Genomic DNA, 22,209 nt, shown 5'->3' with positions numbered 1-22,209 from the left:
ACAAAGGATAGCCCTCGTCCCCGAGAAGCCAGCCTCCTGGGTGAGCCGGGGCTTCGAAAATGGCTGCCACAGAAGTCTGGCGCAGGACGAAGGCGTCGTGGCTGCTGCCTGGAAAGCGGGCATTGACAGCTAGTATCAGCTGCCTGTGGTCACACACCAACTGCATGTTCAACGAATGGAACCCCTTCCGGTTGCGGTAATCCTCGGCATTCTCTAGAGGCGCCCGCAAAGCCACATGCATGCAGTCAATGGCGCCCTGGACCATGGGGAAGCCCGGTATTCTTGCAAATCCCATTGCACGCTCTTGCTGCTTGTCCAGGGTCATGGGGAAGGAAATGTACTGACGTCTCCTTTTGAAGAGGGCATTCGTGACCTGGTGGATGCAGCGATGCACCGCGAACTGGGAGATATTGGCAATGTCCCCAGTAGCGGATTGGAAGGAGCCGGTGGCATAGAAGTTGAGAGTCACTGTCACCTTCACTGCCACCGACAGAAACGTCCTGCTCCTCAGCTGAGGCTGCAGATCTCTCTGAAGCAGGTGGCAGATCTCAGTGACCACCTCCCTTCTGAATTGAAGCCTCCGAATGCACTGCTCCTCAGATATGTTGAGGTAGGAGAAGTGCTGGCGGTATACCCTGGGAGGGTAAGGCCTCCTGTGCCGACGCCTGTTGGCTCTCCGCCGTCTGGCCATGATTGGCACTCTCTCTCGGTGTCTCCGAGCCCTCTCAATGCAATGCAGAAACCCAATGTTTCAACCCATTGCAGCCCCCATTATATGTGGCCACTCAAGGCTATGGCGCTGAAAAATCAATCCAACTGCAAAGCTCTGGGCTGAAGCCAGAAGTACCTGTGCGAGCACTAAGTACCTGTGCGAGCACTGAGTCAAAGCAGAAAGCTCTCTCCCTTTGTCTCTCTGCAAATCTCTCTCTCTCTCACACAGAAGGAGTGGTCCAAAATGGCTACCACAAAGAATGCAGGAAGAGCCCCCTTTAAATAGCGTCCCCCCAGCCCCACAGCGACTGGGAACCGTTCCACTCAACCAGTCGCTCGGAGCGCCAGGTGGAAAGGGGGGGCGCCACTGAAGTTCCGGTTCGGGGCGCACCAAGGGCGTTGCACCATGAAATGACATCAGGATCTGCGTGCACAGCTGAGCGGGCGTTGCGGTTTTGCGCCGCCGCTAAATCTTCACTCAAGTTCGCAAGAGGCGTAGATCGCACCGCGCCCGGGCGCTAGCCGCTTCGCGCCCCACTTATCGCCCTCTTAAGGCGCTAGCAGCTGGCGCTACCAACTGAATTTCTAGGCCTAGGAGCTATGGAGGAGCAAAGGGATTTAGGTGTCTGTGTACATGAATCACTAAAAGCTAGTGCACAGGTACAAAAAGTAATCAAAAAGGCTAATGGAATGTTGGCGTTTATCTCAAAAGGAATTGAAATACAAAAATGAGTAAGTGATGCTTTTTTGTTGTAGAGAGCTTTGGTCAGACCCCATTTGGAGTATTGCAGTTTTGGGCACCGAACCTCAGGAAAGATATATTGGAAGGAGTACAGCGTAGATTCACCAGAATGACACCAGAGCTTGAAAAGGTTAAATTGTGAGGACAGGCCGCATAAACTTGGCTAGTATTTCCTTGAGTTTAGAAGGTTGCGGTGTGATCTAACGGAGGTATTTAAAATGATCAAGGGGTTCAATGGGCTAGAGACAGAAAAACAATTTCCTCTGGTTGCGGCGGGGGGGTGCGCGGCGGGCGGGGGGGAAACGGAATAAGAGAACATAAATTAAATTAGAGCTAGGCCATTTAAGAGTGAAATCAGGAAGCATTTTTTCAGACAAAGGCAGTGGAAATCTGGAACTCGCTTCCCAAAAGACTGGATGCTGGGTCAATTGGAATTTTCTAGACTGAGGTTGATAGATTTGTGTTAGGTAGAAGTATCAAGGGAAATGGATCAAAAGACAGGTAAATGGAGTTGATCATCCATAATCTAATTGAATGGCATAGGATCGAAGGGCTGAACGGCCTACTCCTGCTTCTATGTTTCATGCACTATATTCCTTTTAATGCCACGTGTCTTCATTTTCAGAAGTCTCTTACGTGGAACCTCATCAAACACCTTCTGGATCTGGAGTACTGGGAGGGATTCCAGAAATGTTGTAGTGGGAAGGGAGATTTTGGCTTTTGGGAGCACTTTAGGACGGAGAAGGGACCCTGGGTTTGGGTGTCATGGAGGGGCGGGTTAGGGAGTGGGTGAGGGAGCACTAGGAGTTCTTGGGTGTGGGCACAGCAATTGGCAATATTGAGGAGGTCTCACAGTATTTTGGAGGGATGGGGCAAAGGCTGGTTGAAATCAGGAGAGAAGACCCAGGAAAATGTAGGCGGGACCTCCAAAAAGGTCCATCTGGAGCAGTTTGCAGTACTAGCACTCTTTTGTTATCAGTGAGGCTTGCTGCTAAATGGGCCCAGAGCACAAGAAGTGTTGCTCCCACTGAGAACTCAGTGAGAGGCCTGCAGACAAGTTGAGGATACTGACTGTATATGTAGGCAAAGAGAGAAGTGAAATAAACCTTCCTGACAGAGCAAGGGGGTTGGGGGGTGGTATTTGGCTAGAGCCACCAGCTGAGTTAGGGATGCCAACTGCATACATTGGCAAAGAGAGTAAAAATGCAATAAACTCTTGAAACAATTTAAGCCTTTTCTTGGCATGGAGAAGTTCTAAACATTAATATATGAATGAACCTAGGATCAGGAACCATGGGATTCGTGCAGAAGGAGAGTTCTTCTTAGTGGTGTGCTGAAGCTAAGCATGGTCAGATATGGAGCTGGGACAACTAAAGGCCGCTTAATGGGTCATGTACTAGAACCAACCAAAGGTTAGAAATTTGAAGCTAATTATAATAAAACTGACTGATTAAGAGTGAAAAGTAATGCAGAAATGTTAGAGGAAGTACATTACATTTCTGTAATTACAGTTTAAAAAAAGAGCCAGAGTGATAGAATGCACAAACCTAGGAGAAAGAAATTACATATCTCTTAATCACTAAAGCCTAATGTCGCAAGAATGTTATATTCCCATATATTGGGGAGAGAAAGATTAATTCCTATTAAAACTAATTGGGGGAGAAATTCAGTAGGTTGCGCCACCAGTTAGCGCCTTAAGAGGGCGCTAAGTGGGTCGCAAGCCAACTGGCACCCGGGCGCGGCACTGCCCACGCCTCCCGCTAAATTCCGCGGGACGTTAGTAGTGGCGCTAACCGTTAGCGCTGCGCCGCTGCCGATTACATCATCGGTGTGCGCAGCGCCCCGCTGACGCCCCGGCCGCGATATTTGGCAGCGCCCCCTGATTTACCGCCGGACGCTATGTCTGACGGGTTCAGGGGGGCCTACCTGCGTCTGGGGAGGCGCAAATTAAAGGCGAGGTGCGGGGCGGCCATTTTTGTTGTTGGCCCGCTGCCAGCACCTGCCTGCGCTCCCATCCCCGGCCTCCTGATCCCGCTCCCCCCCCCCCCCCCACGGAGTGCCAGCTGCGCTCCAAGAGCCCGGCACTTCTCTTTGGTGCCGGTCTCTTTTGCCTGCACTCCTGATCCATGGGGGCCCAGCTGGGCCCCAGATCGCGTGGCACAAGGCCCCTCCTCTTTAAGAAGGGGAGGAAGGCCTGCAATACCACAGCACGACGTGCCGCAGCGTGTGGCGCTGCGGCATGTAGCGCCACGATATTCACTCGCAGCGCCCCAAGAGGGATGCGGGGCGCCTCCAGTAGCGCCGCGCTTCCCTTTGGGGCGCAACCACTCAATTCTGGTGCGGGGGCGTGAATGTTTCCGGCGAGGCTGGCGCCCCAAACGGAGCTATACTCAATTTCTCCCCCATTATCTTTAAAATGAAATGCATAACAAATGTGTTTTTTGTTAGGCTATACATTTTAATTATGAATAAAATACACAACTGATTTTTATAAGATCCAGTAGTTTTCTGATACAAGTTACTTTAGTCTCAGAAATGGAGAAATAAGAGGACCATTACTATTATATTTACAATGTACCAAAAACCATATTTTTAAATTCAAGTACCAGCTAACCTATGACCAGTTTGATGTTTTGCCAATACATTTGGAAGCAATTTACATAATATATTCGGTGCCAAGATAACCTGGAGCAGAGAAATAGAGCTTACATCAAACTTGTCCAGAGATGCGAGAACTTTCCTGCAACCATATTGTTTTAAATGGCTAAAACAGCATCAAAAGACAAATGGTTACCACCAATTTGTGGAGCTTATTTTAATAATGGAATTCATACGAACCAAAATAAAACTGCAGGCAAATACTGGTGTCCTCTTTCAGTTCATATTTAGCAAGCACGTACATTTTGTCTGCACAAATTGAATTCTGGATTATGAAACAGAAGATCTGCGCAGGCAATTTATTAAAATATGAAATAATCTTAGGTATTTCTTGTTTCAACAAAAGAAAGTTGAATACTAGATCGTTCATGACTTGCACTTTGGGAATTTTAATTTTGTTTTAAATTAAATTTTCTCTCTAATTAGGATGAATACGGAAAAAGAATATTTCTTTTTGAGAGCTGCAAGATAAAACATTGGCTATAGGTCTATGGACTTTAGAAAGGGAATTAGTGACTGCACAGACATTTCACTTACAACCCCTTAAATACAAACTGGTTGAGACTTAAAAGGACAAGATTAGCCATGGATTGGATTTTTTCTTGGTGTGCTGTAATACTGTATTCTTGCTCTATTTCAGGGTTTTACAGTACAGCATGCCAAGAAAAATGCAAGGATTAGGTGAGCTGACTGGTTAATAGTCTTATTTTTGAATCGCTTTGTATGTTCAGGTTGGCCCTAGGGTAATTCTTTTATACCAAGTAGTGCAGGACCACACCCATCTCCAACATTGTCTATCGATTGCTACCACCTATTCAAAGAATGTCGCCACCTTGTCTGCTCTCAAAGGCCATGCCGTTGATAAAAGTCATAAGACAGGCTTTGTTGCAACCAAATTGATTCTTTGTGCTCCATATGAATTGCAAAACCACCAGCTGCTGTGGAACTACAAGACAGAGACATCTTAAATATTATAAGAACATAAGAAATAGGAGCAGGAGTAGGCCAATTGGCCCCTCGAGCCTGCTCCGCCATTCAATAAGATCATGGCTGATCTGATCCTAACCGCCAATCCACTATCACAGAACCATCTCCTGAATCTAACAGAATTAGACACACGAAATAGGAGCAGGATCAGGCTACACGGCCCCTGGGCCCGCTCCGCTACCCACAGGGCCATGACCGATCCGAACCTAGACTCATGTCCAAATTCCTGCCCGCTCCCCGTAACCCTTAATTCCCTTTACTTCTAGGAAACTGTCTATTTCTGTTTTAAATTTATGTAATGATGTAGCTTCTACAGCTTTTTGGGGCAGCATATTCCATGGACCTACCACCCTCTGAGTGAAGTAGTTCCTCCTCATCTCAGTTTTGAAAGAGCAGCCCCTTATTCTAAGACTATGCCTCCTAGTTCTAGTTTCATCCATCATCGGGAACATCCTCCCCGCATCCACCCGATCCAACCCCTTCACAATCTTATATGTTTCAATAAGATCGCCTCTCATTCTTCTGAACTCCAATGAGTAGAGTCCCAATCTACTCAACCTCTCCTCATATGTCCATCCCCTCATCCCCGGGATTAACCGAGTGAACCTTCTTTGTACTGACTCGAGAGCAAGTATGTCCTTTCTTAAGTATGGACACCAAAACTGTACGCAGTATTCCAGGTGCGGTCTCACCAATACCTTGTACAACTGAAGCAATACCTCCCTATTTTTATATTCTATCCCCCTAGCAATGAAAGCCAACATTCCATTGGCCTTCTTAATCACTTGCTGCACCTGCATACTAACCTTTTGAGTTTCGTGCACCAGGACCCCCAGATCCCTTTGTACTTCAGTACTTTCCAGTTTCTTGCCATTAAGATAATAACTTGATCTACGATTTTTCCTGCCAAAGTGCATAACCTCACACTTTCCAGTATTGTATTCCATCTGCCAAATCTCTGCCCACTTACTTAGCCTGTCTATGTCCCCTTGCAGGTTTTTTATGTCCTCCTCACTCACTACTTTCCCTCCCATCTTAGTATCATCTGCAAACTTTGATATGTTACACTCGGTCCCCTCCTCCAAATCGTTAATATAGATTGTAAAGAGTTGGGGACCCAGCACTGACCCCTGCGGAACACCACTAGTTACTGATTGCCAGTCTGAGAATGAACCATTTATCCCAACTTTCTGCCTTCTGTTAGATAGCCAATCCTCTATCCATGCCAGAATATTACCCCCAATCCCGTGATTTTTTATCTTAAGCAATAATCTTTTGTGTGGCACCTTGTCAAATGCCTTATTTCCAAAAGGCAGCCAGATATTAGAGATATCTGGCTGCCTGTAATTGCAATTACCTGGACTATGGATTTCTGAAATTTTATTAATTTGAAATCTACTAAATCTTTTGCTATTTTTGAAGCTCTTCTTTTTGATGTTATTTAACAACTCAAGCGTTTGTCATTTCTGAAGGTAACACCTGCAAGAATAGTGAAACATGTTTTAACTTTAAAATATCTTTTTGCCCAAGATTTTTTGCCCTTTTATTTCTTTCTCAAATAATTATGTAACCATGGATAACCCATTCTGCCATCTCTCAAACAATAATAATTACCAGGAAACACTGTTTCGTGCAAATTACTGCCACAATTGGCACCACCATTATGAGAGTCAACTGGAATCAGAATTGTGCAGCACAGAAGGAGGCCATTCAATTCATCACACCTGTGCTGGCTGCTTTAACATTTTTATTCTTCAAATATTTTTCCACTTCCTTTTTAAAGCTAATGAAGACCTCCTGTGGCATTACTCACACTGATTGAAGTTTTTGTGTAATATTACCAGGGACAGTACTGGTATACTCGCTCTCCAATGGACTAGTAGCCACAGGCATAAATCTGCAGAGCTTGAGGCCCATCATGCATTGTGTGGCATCCTGGATTGATGCCCAGAATGATTAAATATGGGAGCATAACTAGAGCATGTGTAGTAATTTGTCCTCCTCACCACAGTTTCTCCAGTAGCTTTGCCCCAGAGAGGGGTAGAATCTATGAAGCATCTGTGGGGTGCATTATGCTCGATGTACTGTCTCGAGTTGGCCCTCGCCTCATGCATTCTTTGCATACTGGCAGGATCTAATCAGACCTTGATTATGTACCCAGTTTTTCATCTCCATCTCATAGAATCCTACAGTACAGAAGAAGGCCATTCAGCCTACCTGCAAATGTTTACTTTTCAAGTATATATCCAATTCCCTAATGAAAGTTGCTATTGAATCTAATTCCACCACCCTTTCAGGCGGTGCATTCCTGATCACAACAACTCTCTGCGTAAAAAAAATTCTCATCTCCCCTCTGGCTCTTTGGTTAATTGTCTTAAATCTGTGTCTCCTGGTTACCTACCCTCCTGTCAGTGGAAACAGTTTCTCCTTATTTACTCTATCAAAAACCCTTCATAATTTTGAACTCTTCTATCAAATTTCACCTTAACCTTCTCTGCTCAAAGGAGAACAATCCCAGCTTTTCTAGTCTCTTCACATAACTGAAGCCCCTCATCCCTGGTATCATTCTAGTAAATCTCCTCTGACCCTCTCCAAGGCCTTGACATCCTTCCTAAAGTGTGGTTCCCAGAATTGAACACAATACTCCAGCTCAGGCCGAACTAGTGTTCTCTGCACTGTTCCAAAGTCTGGCCTCTTGCGCAATACTCCAGCTGAGGCGTAGACAGTTATAAACCTTTGTAAAGGTTTAGCACAATTTCCTTGCATTTTGCACTCTATGGACAGGATTTTCCTTACCTCGGCAGGTCTGGGGCGGGCAATGTCGGTGGCGGGTCACAGCCCCGCTGCTGGCTCCATCCCGCTGTCTAAAATAGGGCTTGTTAAGCCCACCCAGTGCATTTCCTGGGCCAATTAGATGAAGCAGGTCTGGTGACGTCATTCATGATGCGTCATCAGCTGGTTTCTTTAAAGGGACCATGGCCAACTTTCTTTTGACTTTGTGCTGTCAGTGTTCTACAGCATTGAAGTGCTGCAAACATGGACAATGACTGCAGAGGCAGAGGGCTGCACCCAGGTTCTCCCATGACTCCCTCCATATACTTATGGAGGGAGTCACAAGCACGCAGAGAGGTCCTCTTCCCTTCGATGGGTGGAAGAGACCTCTGCAGGAGAACAAAATAGCCTGGTTGCACATTGCACAGGAGGGTATAAGCAGGGATGTGGTCAGGAGGACCTGGGTGCAGTGCCGCAAACGTTTCAATGATCTCATTAGATCACGAAATGAGAGTACAAAGCCACACTCAACCTCATCCTGCTATGCCGCTCATCACATCCCCATCACTCTGCCTTCCCTACCCTACTCCTGCACATCCTTACTCACACCAACTTACCTTGCACCTCCACCCATCCCTATCTATCTACATTATCACATCCCCACCTCACTAGTCACCCCTCACACTCACCCTCATCCTAGTACAATCATACCAACTAACAACACACAAGGGTAGTCACTTAGGTGTTTTATCCAATGTTTATGTAAAGTTTGTAATATTATACTGTCAAACATAGAAATCTTTATTTTTAACACTTTCCGGTCTTGGACAGATTTGTGTGCACCTTTGGAAGTGACTTAGTGAGTTGCAGTGAATGGTGAGACAGAACGGTACCCTCCCCCCACAATGGTGACGAGTGTGAAAGGAATGGCTTGGGCATTGTAGGGATACTTTATAGTGTTGGTGTGGGGTGATGCCAACCTGGTGCATCATGTGGCAGCCATATGGGTGTGCAGCGTAATGTTATGTAAATCTGGCCATGATGAGGCCATCCCTGGCCTCCCGGGCAGCAATGTGCTCGGGTGTGATGCCCTCTGTCCTGTGCAGCATCGGGTGATTGTGGAGAAGGTTGGTGCTGCTGTTAGTGCTGCTGGTGTGCCTGGTGCTGCTGGTGTTGGGGCTTATCATGGTCCGATTCTGAGGATCAAGGTGAGAGAGTATAAACGGCACCCATGCTGATGGAATATATGGCAGGTGAAGTACAGATAACAGAAGCGATCTGTCAACGGAGAGAGAGGTAAGGAGGTGAAACTGGATGGAGACTTGTGGAAAGACTTGCAGCATGCTGATTCTGTGCTGGGAATGCAGTGAGGAAGAGTTTGTGGCTGAGTAAAGTGATCTCTGTCAGGTGGGAGCTTTTATTGTACATCTGAAGCTGTCAAGTAATCAGCTGGAGCAATGGCCACTGAACTCCCGCCTCAGGTTGCCAGACGTGGTCACCGAACAGCGTGGTTCCCGTGGTCAAGAAGTTAAAGTTAGAAAGTAAGGTAAAAAAGCCTGTTAAGGGTCTGGTAAATACATTATAATTAGTTTAATTAGTTTAACTGGGTCGCCCGTCGCTGCTCAGTGCTGACAGACCCAACATTGGGAAAGGCGCGTTGCAGTGAGTTGACAGTGGGTTCCCAATCCTCTGTCAAAAAAAAAAAACACTTTCCCACCTGACCCGTCACTGATCCCGCCCGCTGACGCCCTGGAAAATTCCGGCCTATGCCCCTATTTATAAAGCCCAGGATGCCGTATGCTTTTTTCAATGGCCTTATCAACTTGTCCTGCCACATTCAAAGATTTGTGTATGTGAAGCTCCAATTCTCTCTGTTCCTGTGCCCCATTTAAAATTGTACCATTTAATTCATATTGCCACTCTTTATTCCATAACTGTCGCTGTGCTGCCTGACATCAAGTCATTGATGAGGCAAAACTTTTTACAGCTCAACATTGGCAAGACTGAAACAATCCTGTTTGGCACCACTAGAAACTCATGCCTTAGCTCCTGATGCATCCCCCTTCTTGGACATTTTCTCAAGCTTAACCTGATGGCACTCAACTTCAATCCTAAAATGAGCTTTAACTCCCATATCCAGTCTATCACCAAGAATGCTCTACCACCATCAGTGGCACAGCCTTCACCCTCTTGCTTCCATAGTCAAAATATCTCCCTCAACCTTTCTAAATCTCTCCCAACCAGGCTCGATGGGCCAAAATGGCCTCTATCTGCACTGTGGGGTTTCTGTGATTCTGTCTGTGTGATATAATTTAACTGCACCTTTGGCCACCTTTCCTAATTTTCATCCTACGCCTGCTTAGATATTATCCCCAACTATGAAAAACCTTGGGATTTTTGCAATATTAAAGGCTCTAAATAAATACAAGTTCTTTTTACTGTTGAACCAATCAGTGTGCTTCGCGCCCTGTAGACACATTAAAAACATTTTCACGCTCAAGATATTTACCGATGTTCTATGGATGTGCATACCCAAAGGGCACTTGGCAATATCTTAGGCTAGATTGATGCTTGGCTGAAAGGTAGTTTTTTTTTCATTCATGGGATGTGGGCATCACTGGCAAAGCCTGCATTTATTGCCCATCCCTAATTGCCTCGAGAAGGTGGTGGTGAGCCACCTTCTTGAAACGCTGCAGTACGTGTGGTGAAGGTACTCCCACAGTGCTGTTAGGAAGGGAGTTCCAGGATTTTGACCCAGCGACGATGAAGGATCGGTGATATACTTCTAAGTCAGGATGGTGCGTGACTTGGAGAGGAACTTGGAGGTGGTGGTGTTCCCATGCGCCTGCTGCCCTTGTCCTTCTAGGTGCAAGAGGTTGCGAGTTTGGGAAGTGCTGTCGAAGAAGCCTTAGCAAGTTGCTACAGTGCATCTTGTAGATGGTACACACTGCAGCCATGGTACACCAGCGGTGGAGGGAGTGAATGTTTAAGGTGGTAGATGGGGTGCCAATCAAGCGGGCTGCTTTGTCCTGGATGGTGTCGAGCTTCTTGAGTGTTGTTGGAGCTGCACTCATCCAGGCAAGTGGAGAGTATTCCATCACACTCCTTACTTGTGCTTTGTAGATGGTGGAAAGGCTTTGGGGAGTCAGGAGGTGAGACACTTGCCGCAGAATACCTAGCCTCTGACCTGCTCTTGTTGCTACAGTATTTATGTGGCTGGTCCAGTTAAGTTTCTGCTCAATGGTGACCCCCCAGGACGTTGATGGTGGGGGATTCGGCGATGGTAATGCCATTGAATGTCAAGGGGAGGTGGTTAGACTCTCGCTTGTTGGAGATACATAAAGTGCATCTATGTGGGGAGGTATGAGAGTGGAAACCAGTAGCAAAACTTAATTATGTATCGGTAGATTCCATTACGTGGACAGTAGATTTTGTTAGGTAACTAACTACGGTGCAGTTTAGGATATTCTGTAAGTTAATGTAGAAAGCTGATCCCTTAGGTTTTTTTGTGTATGTACATTGAGACTCAATTGTGCGCCTGTTCCTGCTAAAAAAGGGAAAGATAGTCTAAGGAGGCACCTACAGGGCAAAGTGCGTCTTTCATGTATATGCTAATAATTACTAAAACTCCTACACATTAAAATAAATATTAACTGTCAACACTTAGTCGCACCATCAAAGGGATTCAATACTTTGCTTAGTTACTGAAGGCACTCAGCTAACTTTAGCCACGGACTCATGTCAACTAAATGTCTACCCATTGGGACTGCTGCGATCCTTCTCATTTCTAGATGCCATTCCAAGGCAGGCAACCTTTAAATAACTTGGCACCAGATGAATGTACAGTAGAACTCAAATCACTGAAATTATTTAGTGGCTGCTTTGGATCAACATCCAGAAATGAGAAGTACTTACATAGGACTCCAGCTGACCCAAAATCAGAGGTCCCCAAGATGGTGTTAAGAAGTGTTAAATGACTCCATGCCCATTAGAAATGCAGACACAGAAATTTTTAAAAGAAATATAAAAAGGACCAAATATATGACTTTAAAATTGAGACTGAACTTTGTCTACACACCCTGCTCCAATTATCCCCCAGAATCTAACCCCACTTCACCCAAATAATTGTACTTGTTCTTAACTCCCATTGTACAATATCACGAGAGACTGACTAGTATAACTGAAAAATAAAAACAAGAGACCCAATTTAAAATTCAGTTAGTTAACAAACCCGAATTCCAATTCTGTAAACCACTAAATTACAACTTTAAAAAAAAGCTTTTATATAGTCATCTGGTTTACACTATTTGTCCAGATAATTGCAATAACATTTATTTTAGCAACAATAGAGACTACCATGTATGGTTCTTTTGTGGTTTTTGCATGAACGAATAAATAAATAGTAGTTTTGAGCCTTTGCCGGGAATACCTGCTGAAAAATAAACGTAATTTTTTTTGACTGGCAGCAAATTACATCTCTGCGCCAGTTAATAGTTAAGGAAATACCAAAACAATCACATTCTTAAGGTCCAACTTGAATTTCACACGCAAACGGTTGCATGCAAACATAGAATATTAACATGGAAATCCAAAACTGTAATAAATAAGTTGCTCATTTTTGAAATCCATACATATTTATGGAAACAAAAAAAGAGAAAACAAACCTACTTGGTGAAACCCGAGATAGTCCTGGATGGTGGAAGATGTATAAAAAACTAAACCTTCAGCTGTAATCACCAGCACAAATCCACTGAGAGCCTGGAAAGTAAAAGAATACAAAGTCAACAAATGGATCAATAACATGATAAAAACATTTCCTATAAAACGGTAAACAGAATCTACTCATAAGTGAGATGTACAACTTATGAAGTGGTAGATAGAACCCAGCTGGGGAGCAAAAGAAGAGAGAAACTCATGAAAGAAACCTCAGACTATTTTTAATGTCATATAATGCATACAATATGGCCGGATAGTGTGTGGGGTGGTGTTGAAAATAACTCTAAAAGGTGAGGTTCAAAACGGCTTAGTGGCCAAATGCATCGCTTTATGTGGCACTTTGCCACACAGACTAGAAGTCTCAGGCTGGTTCTGCTGTGCCGTGTTAGTGGACTACAGCAGGGCAACAGTTGGGGTGCTATGATTGAAGAAAGAAAATCACCAGGTTCATGCTCTAGATCGCTATCCAGTGATTTATCTGGAAAGTGGAAATCGGGTGAGGGCACGTTGAGCCTGGCTGTAATGTTACTATGGTTGAATTATCTTCCAACACTCAGTCTAGGCTCACATATAATAAATGGTCACTTGAGCAGTGTGCTGTAGGGTTACTAATGCCTATGAAGCTAAACTGCAGCAGGAGTCAGAACCTTCAGGATCAGAGGAGAAAAGGGGAGGAAACTAGAAAAGAAGTTATTTAAAGAAGAACACAAAGGTATCATCAGGTTACAATGTTTATTACAATTGGAGGAAGGAAAATGCAGCAAAAATAGCATATTTCAAGTCAATTCAAACATAAGCAGACACTACAACTGGCGAGTTCATTGAAAAAAATATTCTGGTTTCATCAGCCAATTAAATCACATTGTGACGGCCGGGATGTAAAGCACTTAAGCTAACACAAAAGTATATATGGTACAATAATAAATCAGCTTTAACACAATTCCATAGATATTTTTATAGCCATATAATTAATATACACTGACTAGAATCTCCCTACAATCAACAGCAACTGATTTCTTCACTAATTTGCATTATTCACACAGTTTTTAATACAATAGTGTCAATGCCAAACAGTGCACTGGCAGTTGCATATCACAATGACAGCCAACCCCAACATACAAAACATGCCAAATTGGGGAGAAAAAAAAATCACCCCACCTAAATACATATATACTAAAAAAAATACTTTTGTAACAATTTCAAACTAGTAGCAAACTCATTTATGAATATCTTAAATTTCACTCGTGCAGTTTACATTAACCCCTCAAATAGATTTTAGTGTAATATATACTCCAGAGCACACATCAGAGCACATTACTGAAGTAATTTTGAAGAAAATATTGCACTAACCTGTAACAAGTGTATAGGGTACTGAACTTTAGTTCACAGAAACAGACATTGAAGACTGAAAACTTAAACTGAAAGCAAAGCAATTTATACTAGGGTACTCAACTTGCTCTGGAAAACCCATCAAACCAAACCATACTCTCGCGATGTGGCATTCAAGCAGCTTATATCCTCCCAACCTAGCTAAAGAATAAAGAAAATGATTTATGACAATGGACGTGGACAGTTTTACAAAAGAATAACCGCTTTCCAAAAGGAGTTATAAGAAAAACTGTGAATGCTAGAAATTTGAAATAAAGAGAATGGGCCAACATTTGCGATCGGAGGCTTCCCGCGTGCGGACGCCTCCAACCTGCAAAATGTCTACGATTTTACCTGGCGGCCCGGGAAGAATGGCGGCTTGCAATCCTGGGCCTCTCCGGGTCTGCGCGGGCAGAGCCCCACGTATTCCAGGGGCGCAAGCGGTTCGTAGGCGCTCCTGGGATCACGTGGGCCGGCCCAACCAATGGAAAATGGGAATCTCCATTCAAACGTTTGACAGTACGTACAGAACTGTCAAAAGTATGAATGGGAACCACCTAAAAACAACACATTAAATCATTTTTTTTCATTACACATTTAAAATTAATTAAAATACCATTTAATTAAATATTTTAAACAAAAATTTATGTTTTTGAAATTTTTTTTAAATGTTTTTACGGGGCTAAAAATAAACGTACCTTTTTGAAGAGTATTTTTAATTTATATAAATGAGTTATCAAATTTCATTTTCCTATTTTTTTAAACTCTTAAGCTGGTAAAAGCAGACCTTACGCCTGCTTTTACCAGGTGTAAAAATTTGACAGGCATTCAGCAGATGGAAGTTGTGCAAATAGCGCAACTCTCCATCCGCAGAGGCACTTTTCTTGGGCATACGGATGATGACAGATCGCAAGTTCCTGGTTTTAGTGCATGCGCTTTGCATGCCTGGAACCGGCAATTGCGCGGCCCCTACGGGCACGTACACACCTGTTGGGGTCGCAAAATCCGGCCCATGTCGGAAATGCACAGCAGGTGAGACCCCATATAGAAAGGACTGCACTGTGAGCAATGAAAATTACATAGTAGGTAGTCCAAATCTGTCTGTTGCTTTGTATAGGGAACCCAAACATTTTCTCCATGAGACACACTGTTTTAAGTGCCCTTCCTTCAAGTTACGATACTGTATTTGCTATTCGGTGCATTCACCTCACATTGGGTAGACCAAACACAGATCATGACCCCGCTTTGTCGAATATCTCCAATCTATCCATAAGATTGTGAACTCCCTAAAGTTTGCCACTGCATGTCCATCTTACATTCCCATCCCGATCTGTGTCTCTGGCCTACTTACAAAACAAGCAAATGCAAACTCTGGGAACTAGTGAGTTAATAGTGAGGTAATCCTGCCACTTTATTAATTATCAATGTAACCACATTTAGAATACTGTGCACAGTTCTGGTTGCCACAGTACAAAAATGATATTGCAGCTATTGAAAAAATACAGAAGAGAGCAACCAGAGTGATTGAAAGGATGGAAGGACTGGATTATGAGGAGCGATTATGTAAATTGGGCAAAATCTCACTGGAAAAGACAAGGTTGAAAATTCATATGATTGCTTTTTTCAGGATTCTAAAGGGACCAGATAACATAGACCATGACCAGATGTTTCACCTCGTCCAGAACAGTAGAAGCAGAGAATACAGCCTGCAATTGAAGGGGGATAAATTCAAAAATAATCTGCGCAAACATTATTTAAAAGAGCGAGTGGTCAATCTGTGGAACAGGCGCCGCAGGGAGACGGTAGAAGCAGATAGCGTTGATTCATTCAAATTGAAATCAATTAGATTTCTTCCAGAAAATAATATTTTGGGATACAGTATATGAGTAATTTGAGACATGACAAATGGCAAGTGTAGTATGTTTGGAAGAACAGGAAACTTTATGGTTTCCAAAAGCTTGCCACCACTTGGGTTTTCCTTGCCTAGGTCTGTTGTAGACTAATTGATAGAGATTCAGTATTGCCAACTCTCGCAATTCCATCACAAGAGACACGATTTCGGAGCGAAATAAAGCATTACTCGCGGAACGCCTACATCTCGGGATTTATAATACGACATTTGCGCATGCACAAATTTTTTTTTTAACCAGGTTCAGAGGGCTTTTCATAATGTCCATTGGGTTCTTCCTCACTCTGCCACACCTGAGTCTGTGGGCTCAGCTCGGCCGTCATCAGGCCGCACTCATATAAAACACGCATAGGTGAGGGCCAGGATTAACCAGGGTGAAAGATTTTGGTCTTTTTCCAATTTTCCAATTCTGTTGTGTTTGTATTTTTTTTCCATCTGTTTCAGTTCATTTTTTTCCTCTGTTGGTGGTGCAGGTTTTAATTTCAAATTATTCGGCTTTAGTGGTTATTCCCGCCAGTGCTCCTTCAATTGTTGCATCAGAGCCAGGGTTCCAGCTGTAATTCCTGAGCTAACCTGTCACTCGCCGCTCAGCATGGGGCAGATTGGGTGATTGACCCAGATTGAAAACGCATTTAAACATTATGGAGGGGTGCTTTTGTTTAGGTATACAAATTGTGCTAGGAGACTGGAGGGCAGCCAATGAAAAAACTTAGCTCAAGAAGGAAGAGAAGGATAAACAAGGTAACTATAGACCAGTTCGTCATGGGCAGACGCTATGGGCTTGATTTCACTCACCGAGACGAGTTGGGGGCGGAATTACTGCCTTCCGTGTTCTAGTCCCTCCCCCAGCAACGTCCGACGCACAGACGTTATTTTCCCGATTGGCCTGGTTAAGCCCGCCCTGCGGGCTTGCTGGCTAATTAAGGGAAAGCCGGTGTCAGATAACGGCAGTTGATGACGCTTCATCTGCCGGTTTTCTTAATGGCACATGAACCAAAAATTTTTGACAGATGATTTGACAGTGTTCGACAGCATTGAGGTGCTTTCAAACAATATACAAAGGTGAGCCCTTGCACCCAAGCTCTCCAATGACTCTCTCCTTAGGATAAAACAGATGGCAGCTGCAGGTGAGAGTACAGAAGCGATCTGTCACTTCTCCCATTTAAACAACACAAACACTTCAAAGCTTGTCACCTACAGAAAAATCTAAACATATTAAAAATGACTTTCCCAATATTCCCTTACCTCTGATACTCACCAGTGTCCCATTGCATCCTTCACACCACTTCTGCAGCTGTCATCTGTACACCAACAGTACAACAGACCCACAGCACACCTCACTTACCCTGGTGGGGTTCCCCGACATTGGGAAGCCCGCAGCAGAAGTCGCAAAATGAGAAAAAGCCTCTTAACTGCCTGTTAATTACATGTTAACAGGCAGTTAAGTGGCTTTAATCCTCTTCCCACCGCTACGAGTTGGGTCCCTGTACAAATCGGGGACCCAACTCCCGGGAAGATTGGTTGGAGGCAGGTTGGGAGCAGGTTCGGGACCCACTCCCATTCTTTTTGACTTTCCCAGCAGTCCCACCTCCAAACCCGTCTCCTCAGGGCTGGTAAAATCCAGCCCTTAGAATCGATTAAGTGGAGAGTAAATTTGTGATTATTTAGAAATGCATGGACAGCTAGCACAGACTTGTTAAAGGCAAGTCAAATTTAATAGTTTTTTTTAAAGAAGTGATCAATGCATGTCAGTATTGCCAACTCGCAATTTTGGAGTGAACTAAAGCATCACTCGCAATCTCGCAATGGAACATCTAAATCGCGGGATTTTGGGGGGGAAAAATACGGCAATTTGTGCATATGTGAAAAAAAATACCAGGTTCAGAGGGCAATCGGTTAGTGACGGCCAAAAGCGCTTCCTGTCCGGGAGCAAAGGTCAGCGAGCAGTCGAGCCGGGAAAAAAAAATAGCAACTGATGATTTCTATACCAAATGATTTTTAAGAGTTTGTCTCCTGATTTATGAGGCGGTGGGGTTGGCAATACTGGAGGTTGACTCCTATGATTAGCCAGCAATACCTTTATTGTTGTACCATGTGACTACCAGGGTGGTAGAATGGAAACTAAATTAGCCTGGAATATTAACTTTGCATTTAATTTAATTACAGAGAACAGAACAAATTCATAACAGAGCTATTTACTTCTGGTATGCAACATTAAACCAATTTTGTTTATGGCCCACTGAATACAAACCGTATGGAGCTCATTTACTCAGTGCATTAAAAGGCTGCACAGTCAGATGTTTGTTTCGTTTATGGGCTGCCTAGGCTTGATATAACCATGTTTAAAAAGAAAGTGTAAACTATAATCATGAATAACGGTCATAATTAGTAAAGAAAGAGCAAGTCTACTGCTAAATCTGAGCAATGTAATTATCATTCAATAAAATATAGGCTGTCAGAGATAGCTAGCACTAATTTACAAAGGGCTGCAACTTAATCACGCCATTCCGATGCCACTGTAAACCACAATAACATAGGTCAAAATTGCTTATCAATATTGACAGTGTCCAGAGATTGAACTATTTAACAAAGTTTATTATTTGTGTTTCCAGTCTGCAGATGTGCTGAGCATGTTGATGATGTAGATGTGCGATAAGGTTAATTGGGATGTTCCAACATCGACAAGGCACAAGTGTGATGGAATACTCTCCACTTGTCTGGATGAGTGCAGCTCCAACCGCATCCAGGACAAAGCAGCCCACTTGACTGGCACCCCATCCACCACCTTAAACATTCACTCCCTCCACCACCGGCGTACCGTGGCTACAGTGTGTACCATCTACAAGATGCACTGCAGCAACTCGCCAAGGCTTCTTTGGCAGCACCTCCCAAACCCACGACCTCTTCCACCTAGAAGGACAAGGGCAGCAGGCGCATGGGAACACCACCACCTCTAAGTTCCCCTCCAAGTCACACACCATCCTGACTTGGGACTATATCGCCGATCCTTTATCGTCGCTGGAACTCCCTCCCTAACAGCACTGTGGGAGTACTTTCACCACATGGACTGCAGCGGTTCAAGGGCAACTAGGGATGGGTAATAAATGCTGGCCTTGCCAGCGACACCCACATCCCAAGAACGAATAAAAAAAATTAGGACAAAGAACCATTTTAGGAGCCAACTTGAAAAATTTGACGCACAGCATGAGAGCTAAACTTCTCCAGTAATATAATTAACCTAGTGTGCTTCAGCAATTGTTCAATTTACATTGATTCAGCTCCCTCAATAATTCCTCAAGTCAGCTCTCATGACACCAATATTTTAACAATCAAAGATACTTATAGCACTATAGAACAAGCATATTCATAACACAGGAAAATGTGTTGCATTTCTAAATGGTTGCTGAAGGAGGGATTCCTTCTTTCAAAGGCAAAACGGAAAAAGGGAGAGCAGAGCTCAAGAGATTCAGACAGAATATTGTAAAAGCAAATACTGTTCTAAATAAACATCAATATTCCATATTAAAAAGGGTTAAATTAACACAAACAGTGGTCACATTTATTTTCAAAAGTAGTTTCTTTTCTTCAATTTAATTATGTTTGTCTATATTTAGCTCCTTGTATAAATTGCTAAATATACTTAGAACCCAGAAATTTCTAGGTAGTTTATTGCTAGAATTAGTGCTGTTCCTCAGCAGTTGCATTCAAGTTTAGTTTGTTGAGACAAGACATTAATAATATATTCAAATACTTGCAACCATGTTCCCTTTAAGCTGCGTGACTGCGCAGCGCTCCAGGAAACCCGTGCTGCCAGCTTTTCAATGCAAAACCTACGCATGCACGGTATTTTAAAGGGGCCGCGTGCCGCCAGAAATAATTAGAGAACATTGCTTGCAACCTTGTTGTCAGATTTATTTCGTTCATTTTGGCATCCCTTATGACGCATAGTAACAGCTGAAGTATTATTTTTTTTAATGGAAAAAGCTGCAAGACTTGCTTATATTACTTGGCGTCACACTTACCATCCTCCCAACACTGTGGTGCAAGTTGTCTGCCTGCCCTTTTTTTTAAAAAAAAACCTCATGGGCAGACAAGGTTTAAATATTTTAAATTTTGTGTATTTCTCTCATGTACCATGGGCCACCTGCTATTTGTTTAAATGATTTTTCAGTGAGGCAAGACTCAGTGGCCTAGAAATTCATTAAGGCGTTGCCAGCTTTGCGGCCAGTTACCGCCTAAAGAGGGCTTTTGCGCCAAAAATGAGTTTGCGCTGATATTCAGCGCAGCGGTATTGGCGGCGGTAGCCGTTAGCATTGCGCCGGCACCGATGACGTCATCGGTGTGCGCAGTGCCCCGGTTCTGCCCCGAAACCGGCCCGATCCCCATATTTAGTAGCGGCCGCCTCCTCCGAAGCGGCCGCAAACAGCGACCAGAAAACGGGGCCGTGCTGTAGCCTTAGTGGGGCGCTTTAAAGGGGAAGGTGCGGCCGGCCGCTTTTTCGGCGGCCGCCTGCCCGCACCTCCTTCCCTGGCCTCCTCCACCCCCCCCCCCCGGTGGCATTGCCGGCTGCTTTCCGCGCACCCGGCACTTCTCCGTGGTGCCGGGCTCATTTGCCGGCACTCTCCAGCGGCGATCTCCCCGTTGCCGGCAGCTCCCCCTTAAGAGAAGGAGGAGGCCTGCAGTACCGCAGACTGCCGCTCCGCAGCGGCTGGCGCAGCGGCTGGCGCAGCGGCGCCAAGAGCGCTGAAATTCAGTGTCAGCGCCCCAAGCGGAGGCGGGCACACCCTGGTATAGCGCCCGGTTCCGAATTGGGGCGCAAACACTGAATATCTGACGATCGCTAATGGCTCCCCGCCCAGCGCTAACTTTTGGGCGCGAGCGAGCTGGCCGCCCCAAAGTGAATTTCTAGGCCAGTGTGATTTGTGAAAATTGCATTTTATTTGTCAGCAAATTAAACTTTATACCTGTTTGTTGATGGCTCTTACTGGAGCAATCGATTTACCTGTTTAAAAGGTTAACTTTTTTGGAGTATATGTAAACAACAGTTTTGAGATCTTTTGAACTGGTGTGCAGGGGCTGTGCAAGTTGACTATCTGTCTATTAAATATGTAAAAAATATGTTGTCTTGTAATTTGATATTTATATCAAACCATAACTGATTTGTGTGAGATGTACAATACACATTTGAACTGCTCCACTACTGGTGAGGTTATAATCACATCAGATACAACGCCATTTCAGTCACAGATAGTATTCAGTTTAGATGCAGACCAAAACTGAATGTCACGTCCCAGGACTTGTATTGACAGTTCATGTCTAGTCTTAAATTAAATCAAGACATTACAAATTGCAATAATGGTAAATAACAAATGAAGCTTTTGAATCACTAATAATCTTCCCATCTATTTATATTCTTTAACAAGTGCTTTCAACAAATAAATTTAAATTATTAATTGCAACTTATGTCCTGGATATCTAATAGTATTTAAATATTTAAAGGTTTGAAATCTTGCAACAGATATTTTCAATTTTATCAATTTTATTACAATTCTCCACTCAACTGCTCTGAAATGTCAACCGAGCTGTTCTCATCATTTGTCAACTCCATGCCAGTGAGAAATTTGGGAACTGGGTTACACTGGTACTGGTACACTGAATATTAATTGCTCTGAAGGGGAGGGGGAGGGGGAGATAGAGGAACTTGAGCACAGGCATGAACATTCTCCACTGTGTATAGTTGCAATGATATGCCCATAACAATAGAGGAGTGGTCCCTCAAAATCAAATTGGTAAGAGGAGTGGAAAAAGAAAGCAAATGTACAGTTGTGGGTGGCCAACTACAGGTGTTCCATGTGCCTAAACGTGCTAGATGGAAACATTCTCAAGGTGCATGTTACAACAAAGGCCACATTTGTAGTCAAAAATACAAGTGTATATTTCTAGTTAAGTGAGTGCAGTACTGAACCACATTTGGCAATTCGACAGTACTGTACCTCCCAAACCCACGACCTCTAAAGCCTTGAAGGACAAGGGCAGCAGGCGCATGGGAACACCACCACCTCCAAGTTCCCCTCCAAGTCACACACCATCCTGACTTGGAAATATATCACCGTTCCTTCATCGTCGCTGAGCCAAAATCCTGGAACTTCCCTCCCTAACAGCACTGTGTGTAGTGTATGTACCTTTAAGAGCCCCTGTGTACTGTAATACTGGTAGTGACCACTCGGGTATATAAGCCTGTATAGTGTCTTGTATCTTTTAGTTCACCTCCAGACTTTGTTCAGTAAACACCTGTTAAACCAACTCCTGCATTTCGTGTCTCCATTAACACACGGATACAACAGTG

The 22,209-nt window shown here is 44.0% G+C and overlaps 1 protein-coding gene across 2 annotated transcripts in view; it reads right to left on the bottom strand.

The window, feature by feature from the left end:
- The window catches only part of LOC147117432 (aryl hydrocarbon receptor-like), a 239,811-nt gene that overhangs the window by 73,998 nt on the left and 143,604 nt on the right, over nucleotides 1–22,209 (bottom strand). For both annotated transcript variants that reach the window (XM_085988413.1, XM_085988414.1), the window contains one exon: nucleotides 12,539–12,628. In XM_085988413.1, coding sequence (XP_085844539.1) covers nucleotides 12,539–12,628 — 90 coding nt within the window. The remainder of the gene's footprint in view (nucleotides 1–12,538; nucleotides 12,629–22,209) is intronic.

This window comes from Somniosus microcephalus, chromosome 5 (genome assembly GCF_052327205.1).
Source record: "Somniosus microcephalus isolate GS21.2 chromosome 5, FLI_Smic_1.0, whole genome shotgun sequence".
Lineage (NCBI taxonomy): Eukaryota > Metazoa > Chordata > Chondrichthyes > Squaliformes > Somniosidae > Somniosus > Somniosus microcephalus.
This window is presented reverse-complemented; position numbering and strand designations above follow the sequence as displayed.